We start from the raw sequence: 27,340 nt of genomic DNA on the forward strand, positions 1-27,340 counted from the left end.
CACTGTATTAAAAGATGGAGAAAGTTCCCCTCCAAAGAAATTTAATGTGTTTTATCTCTATGAAAAAATAATTCAGATGTTTGGAAGAAAACTAAGAGAAAAGTAAAATATTATTATTTCACAACACACTCCACCCAAAAAGAATTATTCTGGAAAAGATGTATGAATCAGCTTTTGTTTTAGAGTTTGAAATTTGAAGAACAATTACTTATTTAATTTAAAAACTCCAGTTGAAAGAACTGTTCAGCCTGTTATAAAATTTCTCTCAAAACACTATGCTGTTTTTTGAGTTATCTGTGAGTTCTGCAAAAATAATAAATCCTCTTCCCTTTTTCCTTGCCACAGCTGCAAAAAAAAAATTAATTTTATCTCCCAGGATTTTTCCATTTATATGTCAAGGGCTTATGATCCAGTGGCTTCCCCTGCTCTCAAAAGAGCAATTATTGCAGCCTACCTTCAAGCTGGCACTGGACTGCAGACACCATTAACAAAGTCTGGTGGCAGAACAATCATGTGCTGAGTGCTGGGAATTACAGCTCATAGCATCTATTCGTCCCAGAGAGAACATATATAGAATCACCTTCAGTGACTATGATAAACTGATTCTGACCTCACATCAGAATGTCAGTAATTTGTATTATCACACTGAAAAAAATCTGTAATGATCTTGAAACAACTTCCTTTTTCTTCAGACTCACCTCCCTTTATTTTGCCACAGGACTTTCTTTTAGCTAGAAACCTCCCACCAGTTATTCCAGTTGCCTAACCAGAGCAATGACCTGAAGCCTGACACAGAACTTGCTTGGTAGATATTTTTCATCTGTCAAGTTTTTATGGCCCAGAAATTTCTTCAGCCATCAGTTATCAAATACAAAGTCTTTTTTCCTGTTGTAAGTACACTCGGAGTCCTACTCATATATCATTCTTAGTGCTATATGGCAGAGTTGCAAACTGATTTTTAGTGCATATCCTCTGCACGATGTTTTGCAATGCTTAACATTAGCCTCTATATTTTACCAAATTGTGTTTTTTCTCTGCAAACCCTAACAGAAGCTTTTTCATCTTGTTTAGATGTTATAAGGACCAGATTGTAAATAAGGAGGTAACAAAATAAACTGGTCCATAAATTCAGAGCAAAAATAAAAAGCCAGAAATTAACCATCTTTTTGGTAGTTTATAAGTAGCTTTGTTTTAGAAACCCTTTAAAATTTTTTCATGTCAAGTAGTAGATAAATGTAGCAACTTTGTCAGTATTGAAGATACTATAGTATTAGAGATGCAATCTAGCTTCAGGGCAGCTGTGCTAGATGTGATCAAAGCTGCTTGGCCCTTGCCTCTAGTCAACAGCTAAGGTTTCATTGTGCAACATTAAAAGCAATGAATTAAAACAGTTTGACAGTTTTTACAGTACTCTTTCTACTGTGTTGAACTTTTTGTGTAAGTACAGTTGGCACCCCATTCAAAATGTTCACATTTGTGTCTGACAGGGAAGCAGAATAATTTAAGAGCTGGCTGCCATTTTCATCAGGATCTACTCTTAACAAGTGCCATGGTGTTAACATGGGAAGTCATTGGAAATCCCTGGGATCTTTGTGTTCCATGCAGCTATGTTGGAGTTGGAAGTCATGCTCCTTGTTTGAACTTCTTAAAGTTTTTAAGAAATCTGACATGATGTAGAGCACCTGCTTTGGTGTCCTACTGCTGCTGCTCTTTGCAACTGAATACCTCTGATTTGGCACCAGATTTGCAGAAGCCATCACACTCATGTATGACCAGCTAAGAATGCCAATAAAGGCTCACAGAAAACCAATAAAAGGCTTAAAATACACAAATATATGAACAGCCAAGCTAATACAGTTGTGTAAGTAGCACAAGTGATCTAGAAGCTTGCTGTTGTGTCTGCAATATTTCTATGCAGTAAATAGATGTACATAACATACAACTGAAGTGTCAAACTTGAAGGTGCTGTATAAACTCAGCCTCATTTGAACCACAATAGCCTTCTACCTGATTCACACTTTATAAAGAAACACAATCTGATAAACTCTCACATTAGATGCCAAGGATGATGTAAAATACTAACTCAGTGGAGGACGCTTTAAAACGGATTTTTGAGGCCCCTTCAAAATCTAAACAGTGCTAGTTTAGACATACAAAATAAATATGTTTATGATAGATAATTTATTGCACAAAGGGGCCCTGCACTGTGTCTGTCATAATTAATACTGCTTCTGTGTTTGATAATTTGGTGCAGAATGTTATACTGACACAGGGAAAGTACTGAGATATCTCTGTGGTATTGCATTGCTCTTTACATGCTACTGCTCATTTTAGGCTAATTTATTCTTAAGACTGTGCTCAGAAAATTATTTAAACCTACTCATTTTTAATGAGTGCACCATGTAACAGCAATAGAGAGTTGATGGATGGCCCCTGTTCATCATGAGAAATTCTTGCTTTCTCTTATTCTTCCTTTTCTCAAGTTCCAACTCCTTTACCAAACACTTCTGCAGAATTTTTGTACTTCTCCAAAATGAATCAGGAATTCAAAGTGTTCAAAAGGAAGTTCTTTGCATTCACCTCTGAGGTTTAAAGCAAAATGTATTATAGAAATCATTGGTGCCCAAATTTTTCAATCTGAAATAAAATTATCTCAAATTATCTCAGAAAGCTCTAAAAAGACAACAACAACAATGACAACAACAAAAAAAGCAAAGCCAAGCAATAATTAAAAAAAAAAGCATAGCAGATCTATTCTTCCATTCCCTTTCTTCTACTGTGTTCAAGAGGTAAAGAAGAGGTAAAGAAGCTTTCTGTGTAGGACTTTCACTGCACAGCCTTAAAAATCAATGCAGTTGCCTTCAGCCTAGTCCTAGCACTGGTGGTCACGCAAGTGAGAGCAGCTGGGGAGATTGTTCCTTCACATATTCCCTCTTGGCACTCCTCCTTCACTCCTCTAGCCGTCTGCTGCAAGTTAATTAAATTAAATCTGGCCTGCAGCAGAGTACTGGAAGCTGCTGCATTTATGCATCAAGCAGTGTGCCCCTACAGTTACTGTGAGCCCCTGTAACAATTAGATAGGAATAAATCCCACAAGAGAATGAGTCCCCCAAGTTAGCATTCTTGATCTATGGACCCATAGAGCAAATCACAGTTCTTCACCCCAAACATAGTACCTCATGACCTGAAAACATTATATCTGCAAAGCACCATGCCAGATCTAATAAATCGTGTGTCTCAGCAGGGACCATTACTCCTGCACAGCATTATGCTGACACTTTTAAACTCTCCATTTCTTGAGCTACTTTATGCAGCATTGGCTTACGAGTCACTGAGCTACATATCACTGTAGAATTTGCACACTCTTTGTCTGATTTTAAGAGGCATTGGAAATCATTCAGTGAATCAGCAGGTGTGAATAGGCTTTACCCTCTCCCATTGGCTAACAAAGCCATTAATTAGGAACCCTCATAATTTTTTCTGCCTAAAGAACCAAAGAAGAGGAAGAAGCATTCACTCTATTTTTCAGTTTCTTTCCTCTCTCCTTCTCTTCTTTCCTGGATTATTTGCCCTCCACATTTGCGCTCTCTGGCTGTAGGATAAGAAGTAAACAACTGCTGCTGAATTTAGCAGTGAGCCTAAAGGAACCTGTGAGGCTCCTGTCTTAGGCTATCTTAGGTTGCCACAAGGTGTGAAGCAAGCAGGCCACAGAGCATTCAAAATGATTCTCCAGAATAACAAAGCTATTATGAAGGCAAGAGACAAGACATCACAATCACAATTACAGCAGTGTAATGAGTTTCTATCTTAACAGTAAAGCAGCTGCAATTAGCTGGTGTTCTCTGCTGGCCTATTGCAAGGGAGGGTGATCTATACTTAGATAATTTGCATTGGTACTAGACAAGGAGCAATGCACCCAATGGTCACTAACATAAATGATCATTAACATCAAGTGACACCAAGACTGGAGGAAACCTGGGCTGCTGTGATCACACACTGGTGGAGTTTGTAGTCCTGGGGGATATCGGTCAGGCAAAGAGAAACGTTGGGACCCTGAATTTTAGGAAAGCAAAATTCCAGCTGGTCAAGGAATTGGTCAAAAGGATCCTCTGGTCCTTTTTGTATTAGTCAACAGAAACCCCTGGTTTTCCCCCAAGAAACTGCCCTCAGGGACAAGGAGGTAGAACAGAACTGGTAGAACTTTAGAGACACTTTCTATGGAGCACAAGAGCTTGTGATTCTCAAGTGTAAGAAATCAGGAAAGAAAGGCAAGAGCAGCATGGCTGAGTCGAGACCTACTGGTCAAACTAAAAGGCAAGAAGGAAATGCACAGGCAATGGAAGCAGGGCCAGGTATTCTGGGAAGAATACAGACACTCTGCCTATAGTCTACCTGGTTGCATGGAGATGGAGTCAGGATGGTGAAGCTACAGCTGGACTTAATCTTGGCAAGGGACACAAAGAATAACAGAAAGGGTTTCTACAGGTGTGTCAGTCAGAAAAGGAAGGTCAAAGAAAGTGTACCTCTGTGATGAGCAAAACTGACAAAACTGGTAACAACACATGAGGAAAACACTGAGGTACTCAACAACTTTTTTGCCTCAACCTTCACCAACAACCTCTCTTCCCACACGACTTGAGTGAATAGACTGGAAGATGGGGGGAGTAAAATCCATCCTACTGTAAGAGAAGATCAGGGTCATGACTGCCCAAAGAACCTGAATGTACATAAGCCTATGGAGCCTGATGAGATGCATCCCAGAGTCCTGAGGGAATTGGCTGATAGAGCCACCAAGTCCCTCTCTATGATGTTTCAAAAATCAGGTGAAATACCAGGTGGCTGAAAAAAAGGGAAATACTATATCCATTTTTAAAAAGTGCAGGAGTCAGAACCCTGGGAAATACAGACCTGTAAGCTTTACTTTTGTGCCTGAGGATACCATGGAACAGTCAGGATGTGGCCCTTGTACCAATGTTGTGAATACAAATACTATAGGTTTATTACTTAAGAAGAAAATTCTGTGCAAAGAAAGTCTTATTGAACCTTTAAAAACTGAGAAAGGCTGATTGCTCTCTAGTCATGCCACACCTGAGGCAGATGCCTCTCCAGACCTGTCATACCCAGGCTTGTGGTTTGGCAGAGGATATGCACAGAACTGTGCCTCACTGATTGATCCTAAGGGAGGAACATATAATCTCAGGCAGGTGAGTGTTTGCTGGTTTCTCTGCTGTGACTGAAACGGCTGACACCATAATGTACAAAAATTGAGACTTGAAAACAGCTCTTTGGTCAAGGATTAGAAATGAGTATGTATATGGTTCTTTCTCCTCCAAGTGGATTGCAGTTTCAGAATGAGCAAGAGACAAAAACCAACAGGAGTTACTTCACAAGGGTATGTACAATAAAATCCATCAAGTACCTTTTATGGACAAATTCAATCTGTGCACTTGGATCAGCTACAGGTCTTTTCAGTATTTGTATTTCCATGTGGATTAGCAGCTGGCTCTCCTTCAGTATTTTTAAACAACCTTGAATTGTATAATTGCCATGGGACCATTCTAACTCATACTCTGGTCATTTATGCGGATTTACACTCTGGTGCACTCAGTAATTCATTAAAAACAGATAACTCCCATAGGAGACACTGCATCACTCAATACTCATGCTACTTCTGAAATATGGTATACTTAAAGAAACACACATGTTGAAATTACTTATCTGGTCTAAGATATAATAATGGCAATAAATAAATAAATTGTTCATCTTACCTTTTAATGATTGGGAAAACTATGTTAATGTCTTCCCAAGGAAATAATTCCTATTACTTTAATTAAAAAGGAGGATTGAAGGATAATTTATATTCAGAAGGAAGGGAAAAATGCACTTGAGTTGGCTTTTCTGCATTGCCAGCAATTCCCTCGAAAGCTTTTAAAAATAAGTGGAGAATGTATCCTGCCAATATGATAAAATACATAACTTTCCACAGGCTGAATCATCTTGATAAAGTATGTAAAGTTAAAATCTTATGCTCAGTGTATATAGTCCATTACAAGATATGCTTTGGGCACTGATACTGAAGGGGAAAACTAAACCAGAAATCAAATTACAACAATGTTTTTCTGCAAAAGTGTTTTGCTAATGTCATGAAAGGTACCCTTCACAGGTCACTTTAGACAGATTTAATTTCATTTTTAAATTCTGCTTCATTCAAGGAGACTGAAGTCCCTTAAAAGCTTTAAAACATAATCCATCAGTTAAAAAAGCAAACCAAAACCACACTTCACTATAACAGCACCCCAAGGAAGTTTAGGTTAGTTATGTCTATCTAAGTTAATTTACAGGTTTCAATATAAGTAATGCAATATTGCACCACATTCACATAAACCCACAAATTTTAATAATTCCAATTGTAACCCATAGTATATTTATCCAGACAAAAACAGCAAAAAAAAATTTGTAGGAGCACAGTGACATAGTAACAAGCTGCTTCAACTCCCAGTGCAAGAATCACCATCCCATTTTCAAGGAAAATATAAACCTAGACACTGAACAGTTACTTAAATGATCTAAATCTCAGAAGGATTATTTTCAGTAAGTGTTGATATTTTTCTAGAGCATCTAATTCCAAACACATAGAAAAAGGAGGAGGATCAGTCAACAGCTATATCTTGTTCACAAAGCTTTAAGAACCACCTCAACCTTCAAGCAATGTGATATAATCTAGAAGCAGCAAAGAGGAGCCATTCCTGCAAAATCTGCCTGTTTATCCTTGATGGATAGTCTTTGGCTTCAGAATCGAACATGACTGCTACTCAAACTGATGTTCAAGTTCATGTGGCTTAGGAAAACTATTTCTAACTACTTTTCAAATATGAGTCCAACTGGATTGCATTTTCTCTTTGGAAAATAACTAAGGAATGGGTTGCTCCCAACAATATAAAAGAAAAATAACAGCAATTGTTTAAAAGTCACAGGAAGTTTATACTTGAACTCATTTTAATGAATATGAATCAAATGCAAGCATAATAGAGTTATTTGCTCTCTTAGCCCTCCAAAAAATGCACAAGAAATACCCATGTAATTTTTTCTTTCTAAGAAGAAAAGATTACAGGAAACATGATACCTTAATGCAGAAAAGAAAAATCAGAGTTTCTTGCTTCAGCTGAGTTACTTTATAGTATGTTATCACCTGAGAGTATGTTACCAGTATGTTATAGTATGCTATCACACTGCCTAACTTTTACCTGCAAATCTGCAAAGCATCAGATGCTCCAATACAGGCACATGCATGTGTTTCCTCTAAGTGCCAATGAATGCAAATGTCATGAAAATATAACTACAAATTTGGTGGGCATTTCTATATTTTCCACTTTGAAACAAATAAAAACAATGACTTGTAAATGATCATCTCTGAAATAAGCATATGAAGAGGAATAGACCTAAGACCAAAAAAGAGAGACTCTTTAATGTCTCAGGATTGTGAGAGTAATGGCTAATCCTGGTTTTCTCACAACTGACCTGATCTAAGCAGGAGGTTGGACTAGATGACCTTCCATGTTCCTTTCCAACCTGAAACTACTTATGATTTGATTTTCACTTTTTTATTGTTACCAAACAGAGATAAAAACATTTTGGCTCTTTTTAGAAGCTGCTACAAACTTAATTGACTATTGATGATATAACTAGAGCTCCTGCCTATGTGCCTTAATTAAAATACACAGTCTAGCTGCAAGCACTCCCACTGAAATGAGCAGTATTATGTGTTTCATTTTCTTCAGGGTCTAGACTTCCTTTACAATTAGTTTTCACTGGCTGCAGTCCCTTCTGAATGTGATCAGCTAAAGGGTAGAAAAAGACTCACATTTTAATACTTGCAGCACAACATTCTCTGTACAAAGTAGATGTTGACAATCCAGACAATCAGAATCTGCAGCTGACAAAGGCTTGTTTCCTGAACAAATGTACTAACAAGCATGCCAGGCTCTGAGGGTTAAGCCACACTGTAAAACAGTTCTTATTTCCTGAAAAGACTCCAAAATACATCAGACTATTTTGTCGTTTCTTGCTCCCACTTCTTAGGTCCTTCACAAAATGTGCAGAATGGCCATCAACTAAAATACTCACAAAAATATTTCCTCATTACTATTGTTTCCCACCCTGCACTGTGCAAGTAAGTGTTTACAAGGTGTTTACTCCTTGTAAACTAATGCTGAAGAAAGTTTTCCTTCTCTCCTTCAAAACAGAGAAGGAGAGTCATGATTTGCAAATGAAGATGATGGGTTATATTTCAGACAAGCTAAGGACACATCTTCTTGGCCAGAGTGGCATGCAAAAAACACATCAAGGAGGAAAACCTGCTTGGTGACACCAGGATTCCAGCAGAGCTGGGACTCAGTAGAGGTACATTTAATGCAGCTTCTACCTGTCTGGTGAGTGCAAACAAGGGCAGATTTGGTCCAATGCAGCTGCAGAATTAATCTACCACAATCTTCAATCAAGAATATGATCAACTGCCTTATCACAAAGATCATTCACTGAGTTCTGGTGTTGTATTTATTTTGACTGTTTTTTATTTCACACTTATGAGGAAAAGATTCATTGTAGCTGAAAGGAACCTCATGAAATTCAACAAAGTGCAAAGTCCTGCATCTGGGAAGGAAGTACTCCCTGAAAAAAATATGGGCTAGATATGGACTGTCTGGGGAACAGCTCTCCTGGGAAGGTCCTGATAAAACTTGAGCTAAATGTGAGCCAACTCTGTGTCATAGCAGCAGTGATCACTTCCTTCAATATGCTTACCTGTTAATACAGCATGACAGCAGGTTAAGGGAAGTGATCATCTACCTTTATTTGATGTTCATCTAGAACACCATATGCAGCTTTGGGTACCCCAGTTCAAGAAAAGAAAAATATTGATAGTTTGGCACATCACCAGCACAGTCAGGAGCTGAAGTGTTTACCCTATGAAGAGCAACTGAGGATGAGAGGCTGGCCAGGCACCAGCAATGTGCACTTGCACAAGTATTAGTTTGGCATAGAGCAATATTCAAGTTTCAGACAGCTTGAAGAAGTGCAGTCTGATGAACACTAAAATAGCAGAGAACTGCTTTGCTTGCTTATGTAACACTTAATATGAAAAATTAAATCAACCTGCAGATTCCTGGAGTGTACGAACAAAAGAGGAGCAATTAATGAGGTAAACATGAGGGACATACAAATAAGAGGTACAAATAAAATGTTTATAGTAAATACATGGGAAAACATGAAGAGAGCAAGATTTATCAGTCTCTTGTACATTTCTGACTGCTGATTATTTCCCCACTGATTTTTTAAAATTTCTGGTTTTCTCTCTTTTTGAACTAAATAAACTCCTTATCAGGAAGAGACCAGCATGGATAGAAGGTGGCCTGAACAATCCAAATCTCCTTTGAATAAGTCTAACCTCTCAAAGCAGAATTCATATTATAGTCAAGCCACAGGTAAATTACACAACATTAACAGATACACAAATGTGACATTTCCATATGATAATAACAGTTAAATAGATAACTACTGACACTAAGAAAATATCTGCAAGTAACAAATATGAAATCAATATTATCCTTATGTTGCTGGCATCATAGGGAAAGAAATTAAATCATCTTTCACTTGTATTCCAGTTGTATCTCTACAACTCTGCAGATACTGGGAAAGTGATAAATAATTCATCAAAAACTGGAGTTGTATGACAGCCATATGGCCAACTGGGTAACACCTTAATAATATGAAGCTGAAATAGTTACTAGTAAAACAGAACTTAACTCTCCTTCTACTGCCAATGCATAAAAATCTGGTTTGGAAGTTTCTCTGTAGTGTGGACCATAAATAGTAACTTTAAAATATGCAGAAGTAGAAAGCACATGACAAAAGCACTTTATTTGACCCTATTCTACCAAAAATATCCTTACTTCCTGTGCTCAGCTTAATCCATCACAATCTTCAATCATTTTAGCTGTATAATCCAATATTTATTATCCACATTTGTGTGAGTTTATGTACTGAGAACATTAGGATGAAAGGATTTATTAACAGCCTCTCAACTGACATTTACAGGGGATTATGGTTCTTCGGTCTCCCAGAAGTGCTAACCTTACAATTTTTTTCTCTTATTTCTCCTCAGTTTAAAAGTTCAGTTACAAAATTCCTAACATTAGGAAAACATCATATTTTTAAAGACACAGAATCTCTTCCTTAGCCACCAGAACCTGTAACCCGTGTCGGTGCCTCCCACTATGTCACAGTGATTAAATAGGCAATAAAACATTCTGAGTGTCTAATGGGGCAACCTGCTAATTAAAATGTGATAAAGGAACAGGGCCTTAGACCAGCCCTGGATATAGTATAAGTTAAAACATACTACAAAGCAGGAGTTGTATACATGGCAGCCTCTGTGGCTTCTTCACCTGCAGAGATAACCAGGTCCAGGGAAGACTTACCCCAGGCATTTAAAATGCCACTAACACTCTCCCAGAAGTTTCTGAGGAGAGAGAAATGAGTTTATACTCCAGGAGGTGTTTTCTATGATGGCACAGAGCAGTATTAAACACTGTATTCAGTGTGGGGAGTTCAAACCTGCAGTTTTGAATACATTTATTTATCTCTCTGAAAACAGATGCAGGGAATTCCATGCCATGGGAGGAGAGAACTGTAATCATTAGGATTTGCTGGAGTCCATGAAAGAGTACTACAATTACTACACTAAATTTTCATTTGCAGCTACAACTTGCCTGATATGTGGTGAAAAAAAGGGCACAGATTTGATCAGAGCTCTTAATACAGAGACAATATGGACACTAGGCAATAAATATCCTCACTCTTAGGAAAGCCATTGTGCCTTCGAAAAGATAAATTTGAGATGTAAATCTTTAGGCAATGACCTGAATTGCTAGACAAGAAAATTTGACACAACCTAAGAGAATAAGACATAAAAAGGTATGAATGTTTGATAGCTCCAAGTTAACATAGTTACATGACCATGCTACAGCATTCTTGAATATTATGGTTCACTTTAACATACTCCTCAAACTACTTACAAAAATTTGAATAATTTGTATCCTAACGAAATTGTCAAGACTAAATCCACATTTCTACTTGATAGGAGTTTTTATAGAAGCTGGACACTGCATCCATAAAATACTTCCCTTTATGAACACTCAGTACATTTACTAAATCTGTACCACATGATGTTGAATTGAAAAAATTCTGCAATTTTCTCAAATTTTCCACTACAAGCTACACTGCCTGCATTTGGGCCCTTTTTATTTCCTTTCATTTCAGGAGTAAAACATTTCCTCAGCTGTTCTGATTACTAACCCCATTTGGGGTTCATAGTCTGTTAGAAGTAACTGGCTCACTCAGCAGGCTGCAAGCACTAGCAGGTGTGGCTACCTTGATGTAGAGGCAGCTGACTAACATTCAAAGATACCAAGACACACATACCATGGCAGCCCAAATCAGCCTTCATTTTTACCTTTTCTTCTTCTTTCCTATAGAGATGTTGATTTTGTAGGTTTCATTCCTCAGGGTATTTGAGAAGTTTATTTAGGTTGCAGATTAACTGTGCTGTACAATGCACCCCTGTACCACTGTGACTATGCCCTACGTGTGCAACCACATGCGTATGAATACAGGGAGTGGGACAGGGAAGCAAAGTACATCATAGACTGTCAACCTGGATACCAGAGAATCAACTTTATATATTCTTCCAGACTGTCCTGCAGTCCTAGAGATAAAAATGAAGCTTTCAGAGATTTAACCCATTACCATAAGATAAAACTCTATGTATAACATACATACACACTGGTAGGCAGAATGTTCAAGCCAAGATAGGCATCTTCAACAATCCCAAAATACAAAGCAGCTTATTTAAGAACCTTTTCTAAGACTGTTTCAGGTTTATCTTAATCATCATGTTATGGCTTTCCTGAGGATTCTTCAACCCTTTATTTCTTTTTTTAATTTGCCTGATTTCACAGTTGACCCAGCTAGCAGTAGGAGGTTGGACTAGAGATCTCCTGAAGTCCATTCTTTATTTAACCCTGTGATTTCAAAGGGAATGGCATCTTTATCACCCGCTGATCACCTCCCTCTCCTACAAATTTTGAAACTTGGTTAAGTAACCAAGATGCATAACTGAGAGGTTAAACTTTTCAACTTAAAACTCTCTACCAGTGATTTGTCTTCAGTTTGGGGTCTAAAAAAACCAAGCCCAAATTTGAAACTCGATTTCTTTTTTCACATCAGCATCACTATTTAAGTCTTGCAACACCAAGGTAAGGAAATTTGATTTTATTTATTTGGGGCAATTGCCATAGGCAATTTCATGCCGAAAATCTTGGTATCTATCACTGTCCTACTTGTATCACATCTATGACAGTTTGGCCCCACTCTACAATATTCAAAACAAATAACATGTTCCAGCTAATAGCTCCAGTTAACACTGCCATGTGTAATTAACTTCTCTTAATTTAAATACCCATCACACCAACACTGTGTGCCATCTGCAGAGAGGTTTAGAAACATAATCTTTTCTGCCATGTGCAGAACAAGGTGTTCTTCCACCATTTGCATTGTTTCCATGCTGAAGTGCAAACTGCAACCTGTTATGGCTCTTCCATGAGGCACCTCTTTGAAAAACCCTCAGTGCCACACCAGGAAAAACACAATTTCACAGTCTGCTGATGGACTGATTACTCCCCTGCTGAGCATTTCCCTGCAGTCTTGCTTTACAGACTAGGACTGATGTGGTATTGCTGCTTTTTCAGCCTTGGCTGACAGAACAGAGACAGAATTTGGCCTTCAGCCCATAAACTTTTTTCTGACACGGACTATACTCACCTCCTGGACAATGCCTCATGGCCATTTTACACCGTCTGGATTCTGCAATGGTTGGACATGGTATTGTGTCTTTCGCTGGCTTCTTCACAATTTGTCTTGTTCTCGTTTCCAGGCCCCACTTAAATCCACATGTTTTGTTATTTCTGCTGCAAGTTCCCCACTCACTCCATTGACCCACTTCACAGCCTTCTGATAAAGCAAAAGAAAATACTAGTGAGCAATTCTCTGGGGGATTTTTTTGCTCTTTTTTCTTTTTTATTAGAATACACTGGACAGTTAGAAAGAAACACTTGACAGTTTTACAATTAGCAGGTAAAAGCTAAAAACAAAATTAAAATCTATTACAGAACCTGAATCTTTTTAGCCAGCATCAACCCAACCAAAAAAAAATCAGAATATCAAACTGTATGTTTGATATGTTATGACAATATTGAAAAACTCTCCTAAAATGATGAGATTGACTTTTTTCTGTATCTAATATGTAGATTGTATTTGGTTGTCACCTAGGTTTGAAAACTTCACATTTACAAGTCCTCTCCATCATGAAATGCAAGCAACACTCTTGAAAGGAAGCATTTGTTCTGACACAAGTCCTGAAAGCTTAGGAATTCTGAGTTGTAAATCTTCAAACAATTCTGAGTTGCAAATCTTCATACAAGGTGATTTTACAGTTGAGAGGACAGAACTTTCTGATGCACAACAGAGAGGCACTCCCAATGAGGCAGGATTTTAAAGTTTGGAAAAATTCAGTAGTATTATCAGTAAAGAAATCAATAATAATTTATTACTGAGTATTTCCTGATAGGAAATAATAAGCATCAACATAACATAGTGCCATATTTGAATTTGCACCTGGCAAAAGAGCTACCTCAGCAACACTGCTGTGCTGGAAGACTCACCCACACATTCCATAAGCTCTTCCAAGGCTGCAAATCCAGCGGGACATCCTCGAAAGCAGCGGCCTCTGTGCGAGTAAAAGCCAGTTTTGCATTTGGTACAAAAGTCTCTGCTAAAGCAGGAGTCGCAGTTTTCTATTCTGCATCCTAAATCAAAAGGATCATAAGGAACAATGAGACAGCAAAGTTAGGATAAGACTAAAAATGAAGGGACTTATAAAGCAATAAAATAGCAAAGCCAGAAATGTTACAATACTGTCATCCTGAAATCCATCCAGTATATAGATGGAATAAGAGGTAACTGTGTTTACCACAGTTTCGTCAATGTCATTCTAATCCTATTTTTTAAAATCAAACTGTAAATAAAGCTGTAAATAAAGCCCCTAGTTTAATTGTACTTGAGATAATGAAACCTTTTTTGAGGAAATATGTTCAATATAAATTATTTTCATGTGTAAGTAATTTCAATGAAACTGAGATGCAACAAATTATTTTGGGAAGTATACATGCATTATACATATGGTCTTCAGTTTATAATTTATCACTGAAGGCAGGATACATTTTTTTTCTATGAGTTGGCCCTATAAATAGCTGAGTGGATACTTTCATGTAGTATATCTGATGCCTGTGTCTACTCATATGCATGTGCAAAAAGCCTCAATTTTTCTGGATTTAACTCCTCTCTATTATTAAGATATGTAATCCACAAAAAATAACCATTCTTAAATGACTAGGAGACATACACCATAACCAATTGATTTAAAAAAAAAAAAAAAACAAAAAAAAAAAACACCAAACAAACCAACCAAAAAAACTACTGCCTTTATGAAATATTGTATTTCTCTGAAAATTTAAGAGGAATATGAACTATAGTATGACAGACTCAAGTGTAGGCTTTTCAGAAATATCCTATTCCATATTAAAACATGTCAACTTGAAAATGAACTAGTTATGAATGATCATATGTATACCATACATACCTACAAGAAATACCAGGGAAAAATATACCAAAGATTAAAAAGGATAAGCCATTATATTTGGAACAGCAAGGATCACTTTATAATCAATTTTTTAAAAATCTAATCCTTCAGCTAACAAAATTAAGTAAATTACATTAACTGCATGCTCTCTTCAGCTATCTGAAGCCACAGCAAGAAGCATTTTTTATTCATGTAATGCAACAATATAATAGTAATTTTTGTAGTTCTGTCATTCATTTATTCTTCAATCCTTTATAATGAAAAAAAATAAGGTCACTATTCTGAAACAGCAATTAGTAAATATTTCCAATCAACACTTCAAATTTAGCCTATCTTTATGAAACAGATTTAAATATTTATTCTTGAACTTCAGCAGGCCAAAACTGGGCATCCCACAATACTTAGTGTGTGTACAAGTGCAAGTGTATAAAATTCTTTGTTAGCAGTTAGGAAAATATGAGGTTTTTTAGATCAGATTTCTTCTGACACTGGACAACAAATTAGGCAGATTGAATGAAAAGAAAAATGTATATTTCAAGTGGAGGTGACCTTTGCTTGGTTAAAAGGAATGTGAACATCAGTTTGAAGCCCTGCCCTGACAAAGATAACCTCTGTTTAGACACAACCACACATAACCTGAATGCTACCAACTCCTGTGTCCAGCATTTTTCAAAGGGGCTTTTAAAACTTGAGTTCATCATAAAAGCAGCACAAAATGAGCTCCTTGTCCACCCTTCAGTTTATAGGAAATTCCTTAGAATAATAATTTCTTTTTCACAAGGGTTGAACCAGTCCCTAAAGAACAGGATCCTGGTCAATGTCTTCACAGTGACCCTGAAAAATCACTTTCCTAGATTAATGAATTGCAAGGCAAAACCAACCAGGTGAGCTGCTCTGAAGATGTACCACAACACTTAACTGCTAATCTGGTTTGTTACACTCAAAGTGTCCTGCAAGTATTTTATTAAAAGAAATGCTTGAGTCAAACATCCTGTGTGTTTAAATATTAAGAAAAAACATTTGCCTCCTGCCCATCCATCTGAGACACTTGAAAAGACATCAAGCTTTTTACAAATTGTGTAGTACCAGCAATAAGATGCAGAACTAAACATTAAATGAAAAATCAGCATCTTGCAACCCTCCCTCACATCCAAGTGACACAACATATTTTAAACAACATTTTAACTATTGTTTTCAAAAACCATGTTGGGAGTAACATGCTAAAAGCTTTTCTCTGTGTGTGGAAAAAGGACTAAAGGAAAAACTCTCAACAGGAGTTACCATTTGTTATGATACAGACATGCTTGGCGGGTGGAAGCCAGCCTCACTTTACAATGGGGATTCCCTCCATAAAACTATATTTAACATAAGTACTCATGTGAATTACCCCTTTTTAAACATTAAATGAATGAATAAATCCTCTTTCAGTTTTGATCATACTTCAAAACTCCCATCTTGTTTGTATTTTCTGCTTTACCTGCAATGCCAGTTTCCTTTTGGCTCACAGCAGAGTCCTTGAGATAATTATCTTTTAGAAGCTTGACTAGGTGAAGGTTGGGTAGAGTGAAGGTTGGATGAAGATTTCAACCAAGACAGTTTATTTTCATTTTTTTTTTTCCTATGAAAATAAACTGCTCCAAACATGAAAGAGCTATTATTTAATCAGATGCAATTTAGGGGAAAAAACTGAAAGAGTATTAGGAATACTGTAAGAATTCTGAAGTTAAAATATTAATTCATCAGAGTGATATTCATCACAATGTTTAGGGTTAATGAGTGCTAATCATAATGGTAATTTAACTGTAGCTGAAGATAAACTACCTGAGTCTTCTAATTTCACCAATCTCCAGACTGTCCCCAAGACCATGACACTCACTCCTTCCAGATCCTGCTCCCATCCGTCTGCTGCTCGCTAGAGCAGCATTGATGCTACAGATCTAACTTCACACTGACATCCCACAATGTCCACTGGCACCCTGCACCAATCTGTCACAGACCAGCAGCACCTTCTGTGCTAATTCTCTCCAGAATTTTTTGGTAGTTGAACCACTTGACTGCTACAATTGCAATTACAACACTCTCAAAGGTCGTATGTTCTGCTATACTACATAAGTATAGGTCAAGTAACAGCATATTAATGAACTCTTGCTATTTTGTAATACTGTTAAAAATAATTCATTGCCTTTCTTAATGCATTGAATTAATTACACCTGTTCAATAAATGCTCAATTTGTTTAAAAGTTTCTCTTTATCTTGTTTTTACTGAAGGTGAATGGAAGGGGAAATTACAATGTCAGGCCCACCTAGGAGAAACAGGGAGAACCTAAACAAATAAATAGTCAACCAAAGCTGAAGGGAGCTGTAATTTCTAATCTCTGAGTGGTTTCTCTCCTAAAATTATAGAGGTTACTATGGCCATGGACTAAGTTGAAAGGTTCAAGATAGTCTTGATAGATTAATCTCTCCAACCACTGAACTGACAGGTTTCATCTTACTCTTTAAATTCAGTTCCATTTTTTTCTCATGAGATTATCTCTTGTTGGAGCAGCTCAGTTCAAAGTCATTAATTATTAAAATTTTATTGGAAAATTAACAAAAGGTAGCTAGTCTCTTGGGCATTCTTCTACAGAAGAGATTCAACACTTTTGAAGTTCATGTCCAAATGGACTGCATTCTCATACTGCAGTGTGCAAGGTGGCAATCACATCCAGCAAGAAACTCTAAACCAATTTCTAGAGACAAGCAGTCTCAAATTTCATGATTCACTGTTACTAGAAAAGCAGTCTAGAACCACTTAGCAAATTCTAGGCACACATATTGCTTACATGTAGAAAAGAAAATTTGTCTTGAAATACAAAATTTCCATAATTTTAGAGCCGCTGCACTTGGCTGTGGTATTTATTGTGTTACATTTGGCACTGCCCATTTTTGGCTTTTAAAATCAAGGGAACATTTTCCATAAAAACATGTCCTATAGCTTCTCTAATAAAAACAGGAAAGTGTTCCAGTAAAAAAAAAAAAAAAAAAAAAAAAAAAAAAAAAAGTTTAAAAGCTTTTGTGCCTATGAAGACATTATTAGGGCAGAAATTATTTCAGTTTATGTAATTCAAGCCCTAAAACTCCCGTAAGGATTTCAACAAAACCAAAATTTTTAATATATTTAGCTGAGATAATATTATATGAGCAATGGAATCTGTAAGCATACTTAAGAAGAGCAAGTAGGAAAAAAACTATTCAATTTTTAAGGACATTTATTTCAACTCAACTTCAATCAACAAAATGTCTGTGTGTCCACAATGCTTCATATGTGCAAATCAAGATCACCAAATCAAAAAAAAAAAGAAACCAAGTGATATATAAATACACCAGTTAGCAGTTACACTAACATAAAAATATACAATATAAAAATCATCAGAGGGGACCCAGGAGTGGTCCATAATGCAACTGCATCATTATTCTCACAGGAGGAGACTGTCAAAGGCATGAGGCTGAGATAAACATGCCAGTATGGGTTAGACACAACTTGCATTTATGCTTTTCAAAATCAATCCCATAATTCAGGGGAAAAGGCCACTTTATAAGTGGTAAAACAAAAAAAAGCTACACTGAATTCACCTTTCACCTTCTGCAATTTACTTTTCTATTTTTTATCTTCAAGAAAGTAAATATTGCTAATACAGACTACTTTGCCTTCCTCACGAGCACACCACAGGCTAATACAAATAAATTAATCTATTTCCTAAACCTACAAATATATTCAAAAAACATTTTTACATGGTGAAGTATTTACAGCCCGGTTTTGAAAGTTTTCCAGTAGAGAAGTTGTTGAACTCCTAAATGTGCTATGAAAATTAAGGCCAAGATTCTGCATTACTTTACAGAATGGATGCATAAACAATATACTGTCTCATTTAGTTTTTTATCAAAATTTAACCACCTGGTACACATTAGGCAGCACTCTGCAATATTACACAGCTGTTGGGAATACTATATCCATGGAGCCCACGCAGGGAATGGGGAGAAAGAGGTGGGATAGCTTGGGACAGGCCCAAGCATGGCCATAAGTGCTCCTCATCCAGCACACACTGCCACTGAGTGACCTCATGAGAGATTATGTGTGATGGGAAAACCAGCACACACTTTCTCACAGCCTCCAAATGACATGGCACAGCATTAGGGGAAAGGTGCCACACATTCAACAGACACTTGATTATTGCAGGAAACAAAGAAAAGCTATTTCTCACTTCAGGTTCTTATGTCAGGTGACCTGATTCTGGTTAGACTATGACAAAAACATTTTCACCCTAAACAGGAATTAGAGGTAACAGCAATGATTAATAATCCATATGGATTGTAATACTCCACATATGAGTGTATGGAAAAATTAATATGAATAGGCACAACTGCCAGACAGAGGTGAAACAATGTGTGATACCAGAGCACTCATGGATTTTAACAATTATGCTTCTAGGCACAAACATGCAAACAGAGAATCTTGTTGCACATTAGCAGGTTGTAAATTTCCAAATAAAATGATTCACTAAAAGTGAAAGGTAGGTTATTTGTTTTTAATAGTACATCTGTTTTATTAAATTACCAACGCTTACATATTAAAGCATGTCTGGTGTGAGGTGTCTGGTCACCTGAAATTTGTGTGGGAACAAAAAATATGACAAGAAGCCCACCCATATATTAGTGTTTATACTGACGTGTACCTACATGTTAAATTCATTCTGAATCCTTTTTATTTTCATATAGTGGGAATTTGTTTCTTAAAACTAGGAGCATCTGCATGAATCATATTATTTTTCTATATATTACCCTTCTAATTAAACTTATAATAATAATGACAACAATAAAAAATAGGTCAATTCATCAACTAAGAAATCTGCTGAATGTCATATATCTCAGAATGAGCTGGGACCTTCTCTAGCAAAGAAGTTTTAAGATGATCTTGAGATATCTGTGAAAATACAACTCTGTTTCATAACGTATCATCTTGAAGACTGAGTGTGAATTACGGCCTTCTGACAAAAATGTTCAAAAGGGTTCAAAAAATAACTCACTTGAGCATCTGTTCATGTCTGGTGTTCGCAGTCCGTAGTAGCCTGAGGGGCAGGAATGCAGGCACTCACCATACTGCCTCATCCCTTCCCTCCGCAGGAAGAAGAATAACTTGTGCTGGCATCTGATGCACCCATTATCCTTAGAACAAGATAAGCAACCTTTGCAAATTGGATTTGGTCCATAGTTAGCTGCAAAATAAGAAGATAAATTACACTTTAAGGTCATTTGAAAAGTATTTTGGCTGGTGGTCCTCTATCCTCTAAAGCGTTACTCATCTTTTGCATACCTACAAAAAGTTTTGAATGGAGGGTTCTGAAAGTGCACTCACTTTCAGACATCTGCACTGGCACTGAATAAAAAGAAATGCAATTTTAAAATTTTTAATTGTATGCAGGGCAGTTTAATGATTTTACACACATTTAAAATACAGGCACAGGCAAGCAGAGACCAAGCTTTATAAAGCTCAGGGTATAAAGTTAAAAATGCAATGCTGGATTCTAGTTTGAAGCTGGGGACATAAGCACACAACAGCAACAAAATGTAAGAACTTCAGCACCCTGATGTATGCACATGGAATGATATGCCCATGGGAACTGAGCAGCACCACTAATGTAATTTCTGATTTGTGAAGCAAACAATAGTCAGAATACAGAAGCCTCTGCAGAACAGGTACAGCACCAGCAATGTGTGCTGTACCCTCACTCTCAGGGTCCTAGAACAGCTGTCTTCTTGCAGACTCTTCTTGACGGGATATCAAGATTTTTTTTTTTTTTTTTTTTTTTTTGTTTTAAGAGAAGCACTTTTAAGTTATAAGAGCCCTCTTCAAAAAATTTTTACCCAAAATGGGCTGAAAACCATATGCACAGACATTACCAAAGGAGCACATTTAGTGCAAGTTACCATTTTAGGTCACCAGCTGCTGTGCATTCAAGCCTATACTCTGATTTTGTTGGGTTATTTTCTATTTCTCTTTCAAATTACTTGGCTGATAACTACAAGACAATCTTCAGCTACATCACTGTTTGTTCTTATGAGCTTTTATTATCCTGCCTCTCTGCAAAACTGCAGAACACTTCTTTGTCCCCATGGGCTGTCAAGTCCTTCTCAGGTGCTGGGTCAGCACAGTAGGTTAGCAGAGGGAGGATGACTCAAGACATTCCTGAAACCAGCATAACTTTGCAGGTCTGTTTTAAATATTAAATTGGCTACAGGACTTCACAGAAATTTGCCAGTTGAAACCTGTTTTACTGAAAACAAAAGTATTATGCAACAAAAGAAAGTGTCTTTAGGGTTTCAAGAGGTTTTTAAAAGAGGCCACCCAGGGAGCAGCACACCAAAAGGGCCTATGCTTAATTGTTAATTTTTTTAATATTTAAAATTATTCACACCCTTATGTAGTGATCTTATAGTTTTACCTTGTATGGCTGGATAATTGAGGTTGTTCAACTGATGACTTCACCAGCAGAGTCAGGGAAAAAAAGCAAGGAAAAGCCCACCAACCTCTGGAACCAGTAGCTGATAAGCTTTACTCTCACCTTCACACATCTGCACACCACATTCCAATTCCCTCCTTGCTCCCATCCCCCACACAGGACTCACTAAGTTCAGTGTGACAGCATTCAACTCCAATCTTGTACAAACAATCCTAGTGGGTGGCAGGCAGGACAAGAAGCAAAGCAATCTGGTGTGAAACAGCTCAGTCAGTGGGACACTCTGAGTGTTGGAGTCCTCTGGAACCAGCCTCACCAGGTGAGATCCTCTCAATGGGAAAAGAGCCCTTACCCTTCATGGTATATGGATGATTCTTTAGCACTCAGTTAACCCTTTTGTAACGAGACACCCTTACAGACCAACTGCCTTACACTCAGTTCCCATCTCCTGCTGCCTAAAAGACTTGAGATAAAACTTTTCCTGCACTTCCTCTTGTAACTATTTTCATTCCCAACCCACTTCTTCAAAGACACACAAAAAGACAAACAAACAAATGATGAACCAGGCATGGATGCATCCCTCCTCTCACTGTCAGCAGGGATTGCCTTACTGTAACCACTTCAAATAATATGTGACCATGTACACCAAAGCAATTGTTGCTTAACACATGGTGGGCAATCCTGGAGACTTCTGACTTCTCTTGGAGGTCACTCAGTAAATCTTTACCTCTAGCTTATTCTCCTCAGAGAAGCCTGTATTATGAGAAAAGAGTTATAAGGAACAAAGCCAAAGCAAGGATGCAAGATGCCTGAACTTATTCACTACTCAGTTTTTTTTGGAGTTTGAACAGCTGAAATTATGTATATGATTTTGACTTAGGGCTAGGACAATTGCTGAACAGCATGAATATAGCTAAAAGGTATATATATTCACACATATTTACATATAAATATATATATATATACATATACACATGGACATGGACATATATATGGATAGAGATAAATGCTATACATATGGATGTAGCTAAAGGAAAAAAAAAACAGTAGGCCTGCTGGCAACAGACACGGTGAAACTGTCTCAAAGGGAGAAAAAGATCTTTCCACAGAAGTTAGCAGGGCTCAGTGAAAGAACTTGAAAGAGATTTGAAGGGAGAAAAGGATAAAACAAGGCTCACTGAAGTCTGAGAGCAGTATGCCAAAGCCTGAGGGACAGGGTACTAGCAAGGTCTGTCAGTCTGCTGTCTCAGTGGAGGTAGGGGTGTTTTGGTTCTCTAGAGCTTAGTGATGGTGAGGATAGGGTTGAGTGTTCATGAGTAAGAACTGGGGGAAAGCCAACAAGGCAGGTGTCATGGTGAGAGTCTGTGACAGAACCCTCAGCCAGGAGGAAGAGGCAGAGAAAATATTCTCTAAGTAGCTGTGAGAAGTTTAACAATTACTCACCCTTGTTTTCATGGGGAGCTTCAGCTTATCAGATGTCTGTTCAAAACATAGCACAGCAAAGAGGAAAGATGGAATGTGGGGGCACGTAACTTCCTGACCAGGCTGCTGAGGGAGCAAACTAGGGAAGGCAACTGCTGGACCTCTTGCTGGGGAATGGAAAAAGACTTGTGGGGGATGTGATGGCTGGAGATCACTATGCTCATCTTGGGCAGAGTGATCACCAAATGGCAAGTTTTTTGGTTCTTGGTGAAGTAAGGAAGAGGGTCACCAAAACCTCTACCTTGAGGGAACAGAGTCCAAGAAGGCTAAAAAGTCTTCAAGAAGGAAATCCTAAAGACATAGAAGCAGAATGGCCACATGCCAAGAGACAATCCAGGGGGAAAGAAGACCAGCTGAACAGAGAGTTTTGTCAGGAACTTGGGGAAAAAAAGCAGACTTATAAACTTTGGAAGAGGAGAGAGGAGGACGCCAAGGATATCATGAGGTTCTGCAGGGAAAAAATTACAAGGGCTAAAAGCCAATAAGAACTTCATCTGCTACTTCCATAAGCAACAGTAACAATATTTCTACAGATACATCAGCAACAGCAAGAGAGCTAAGGATAATTTCCATTCTTTACTGAATGTGGGGGGAAACAGAGTGACAAAGGATAAGAAAAAGGCTGAGGTACATAATGTCTTCTTTTCTTCAGTCTGTAACACTAACAAGACTAGTCTTTTTCTGGTACCCAGCTCCCTGAGCTGAAAGGCAGGGACAAAGAGCAGAATGAAGCCTTCACAATCCCCAGGGAAATGGTCAGCAACACCACTCATACAATTTTATGTGGATGAAATCCACACAAGGATACTGGGGGAGCTGGTGGAGGATCATTTACTGGCCAACCAGAGAGGTCCCAGCGGACAGGAGGTTGGCCAGTGTGACAACACCCATCTAGAAGATGAGTCAGAAAGAGGATAAGGGAACTACAGGCCCATCAGTCTGACCTCAGTGCTGGGGAAGGTCATGGAGCAAATCATCTTAAGTGCCATCATGCAGCACACACAGGACAAGCAGGAGGTCCTGCCTGACTGACCTCATCTTTTCATTGACAAGATGATCCACATACCAGATGAAGGAAAGGCTGTGGATGTTTCTACATGGACTTTAGTAAAGCCTTAGACACCATTTTCCTCAGCATTGTCCTGGAGAAACTGGCTGCTCATGGCTTGGATGGGAGTACTCTTCATTCAACAAAAAATGAGGCTGGATGACCAGGCTTAGAGAGTGGTGGTAAACAGAGCTGGCAGCTGGTCACCAGTGGTGCCCTCCAGGGCTGAGTACTGGGGCCAGTGCTGTTTAATGTCTTTATCTGGATATGGGGACTGAGGGGACTCCTGTCAGTTTGCAGATGACATAAGTTGGGCAGGAGTGTTGATTGGCTGGAGAGCAGAAAGGGTCTGCAGAGGGATCTGGACAAGTAACAAGCAATAGGATGAGAGAAAACAGCCTCAAGTTGTGCCAAGGAGGTTTAGATTGGATATTAGGAAAACTTTTTCTGTGGAAAGGGTTGTCAAGTCTTGGAAAGGTTTCCCCAGGTCTTTACCAACTTAAACAATTCTATGATCTTGTGGAGCAAGAATTAGGCTCTGGAGCAGGTTTTTTTTGCCATCTTCTCTCATGGATCTTCAAAAAACTCTGACTTCTTGGCCACAAAATGTGTCTGAGTTTGACTCTACTGTCCAACTTTCCTGTATTACTGCCACGTGTTACTCTTCCCAAGCACCTTTTCTGTCCATTTCTGGTAAGAAGCCTTTATTGACAACCCTTTGTTTCTGCAGGCAAATTTAATTATGCTGACTCCTCTGGGCTTCAGCTCCATAGAAAAGGAGCTAACAGGATAAAATTATCTTCCATTATCCTATGCTCTTATTTGTTCAGGAAATGGATGGCACACCTTTCACAGCTTAAGGTCAACTCGAGATATATTAAAGAATTCAGCAATATATTTATTCTGTAACTTGTATAGGTTTCCCAAGTCATGATATCTGGACCCTCCTTCTTCTTCATCTCCTGAGCAGGCTTAAAATTTTTTTTTTTTTATTTCTATAGATGCATTTTTTTACCTTCTTATAGGAATTCTGTGAGATTCAAAAATTGTAAACTGCTCTGAAATCCTCAGATATATTTTATTTATTGTTACTTAAATGAACAATTATTTAACTCACACTGAATTTGGAGTGTTCAAATGCATCACTTAATCAATGGTCACATATTGATGAATTTCCCTAGCTTTGGTCTCCTAGCTTTTTTCTTTCTTTAGCACATTAAGAAATTAAAAATCACTGAAGAATTACAATGGTAAGGAGATGGTAATATGATTTGCATGTAGAAAATTTTGTGAAAGAATCTGAAAACTTCCCACTGTGCTGCTTAGGCATTAAACTGAATAATTTCCAGGTAATTTGTATATAGTAAGTTACTGTAAGGTGTGTACCACTGAACTGATTTTCTTCCACGTTGTTCTTGCTTGTTTTCTTTTCCAAGCTTCATGGGAAGTTCTGAATTCTGAAACCTTTCCATTATTTCAATTTCTCCCAGAACCAGGGAAAATTGTGATATGATCTACTAACAAATTACTTGGACAATGGACATACACATTAATAAAGCAAATACCATAGCACTGGTTTTGGGGTCACATAAGGATGCCATCTTGAAGATACCCACTTAGCTGTGCCTCTTTTGGCCCTAAATATATAGGCCATAATTAAATCTTACAAAATCCTCCCTTGCCTCAAATTCTTCCCTTCCCGTCTCAGTTTCTCAACACAGCAAATTGGATGTATTGTTATCACATACAGCTTTTCCAGTTTGCATATAATTGCTCTGTGAACAGAAACATCTCTACACTTCCTTTTTAATTTCTTCATACTTCATAACTTTTTTTTTCCCCCCTCTATATTTGTTTCCAAGAAAAAATAACAAGCTTATAAAACATGGTTTATCACATTCCAGATTACTGACTGCATCACAGGCAATGTAAAACATCACGCTACTCATCCTTATTTCAACCCTGCCTGGAACACCCTCCTCATCTCCGTGGGCAGAGGCAGGCAGGTCTCCTCCAGCCAAATCCCTTATAGAGACCTGCTCCTTCCACAGGGTCCACAAATGTTAACCAGTGTCAGAGTGCTGCTGTCATCACATGAAAATGCACACATGCTGTAAGTTAGCACCATCCTCTGGCTCGCAAAGCATATGATTGCCCTGGCTCTCAGTTAAGACTGTACGGTCCTTGCAGCAGGAGTAATGTTTTGTACAGCCACATAAGTATGTGCACAGGTGTGAACACTGCATATAAACACAGGCACACACCTTAATATAGGTAATGCATTTTCTATTCCTTCTGCTTCTACAACTATAGTCCAGAGCCCCTCTATAGTTAAAGAAAAAGCATTTACAGACTTGATTCCCCATGCCTTTATTTTAAATCTGGTATTAAATTTGCCAAGTTTTGAAAGGTTACTTGAGAACACAGACTAGTACCCAAACACTGAATGAAACACTTCTGAACCCTAAGGGTGTTCAAAGTTTCATGGTTTGGATCCATATCAAGTAAAATCAAATGTCAGCTAATCACTTTAACTCTTGTCTAGATCAAATGTATTTAAGCCACATTGCTGAAGCAGTTTTAAGTGAGTTGTTATGACTATTTAAAATCACAAGAGAATCAAAATGAGTCTAGCCTGCTCCCCACAAGAATACAAATTGTTCTGTAAGCAAGAGAACTTAGAGCATTTGATTTCCTGTGATATTACTGTCCTGCAGCCCATACTACTTCTGCTTCTAATTTGCGTCTTTCTTACATACCCATTTGTTGGGTGCCACAAAACTCTTTTGAACCTGGTGCTTCAGCTCACCACAAGAACCTGGTATTTTTATGCTTCTGTAAAAACCAGGCTGAAATAGGCAAATGAATCCAAAACCAGTTGGAGAAAGAGGAGATCCTGGCAGAGAAACAAGCAGTAAAGTCATTGCCTAATAAGCATTTCTTCAGAGAGCCAGGCTAACGTGCTCACTTATGTCCCTAATGTCACTTGCTATCTGGTCTCTGAGTCTCCCTTTGGCAGTCCTTGGTCTTTTGAGCTCTCTGAAGTCAGAAACAGCTTGCTGATACAATAATAACACTCTCAGCTATTAGTTATTTAGCTAACAGTTATTAAGTCCAGCTTAATAACACTCTCATCCTAACTGGGATTGCAGCCACAGTAATGCTGGTGACTGGGTTTTAGTACAGATCTAGCAGAAAAGTCTCCAAGACACCACTGTAACCATGAGATGTGCAGACGGGACTCAGAGGAGGTGAAGAACTAAAAGACCACTACAAGCTGCACTTATTGCAAAACAGTAGATTTCATAATCCTGAATTCAATTAATGCTTTGAAGATATTCCCTACATATCTCAATAAAATACACCTGTGCTTGGCTTATGTCTTCAGGGGCACCAAGGAATTGAACAAAAACCACAGCCCTATAGATAAACCAACAGTACGTAGTATACCAAGGCACTAAGACTGTAACACTGCAGGTTCACAGCTGAAAAACATCTGACTGGCTATGAACAGAAGCTGGCCAAGAAAAATACCTATTTTTCATTAGAACTTTGTAAAAG

General features: G+C 38.0%; 1 protein-coding gene across 1 annotated transcript in view; it reads right to left on the minus strand.

Moving 5' to 3' along the window:
- RSPO2 (R-spondin 2) overlaps window positions 1–27,340 on the minus strand; it is a gene marked incomplete at its 5' end in the record, with an annotated part of 100,073 nt that overhangs the window by 24,745 nt on the left and 47,988 nt on the right. Inside the window, 3 exons of the mRNA XM_083876516.1 lie at window positions 12,877–13,065; window positions 13,776–13,919; window positions 19,819–20,007. Coding sequence (XP_083732642.1) covers window positions 12,877–13,065; window positions 13,776–13,919; window positions 19,819–20,007 — 522 coding nt within the window. The remainder of the gene's footprint in view (window positions 1–12,876; window positions 13,066–13,775; window positions 13,920–19,818; window positions 20,008–27,340) is intronic.

This window comes from Zosterops lateralis (genome assembly GCF_965231275.1).
Source record: "Zosterops lateralis genome assembly, chromosome: 1".
NCBI lineage: Eukaryota > Metazoa > Chordata > Aves > Passeriformes > Zosteropidae > Zosterops > Zosterops lateralis.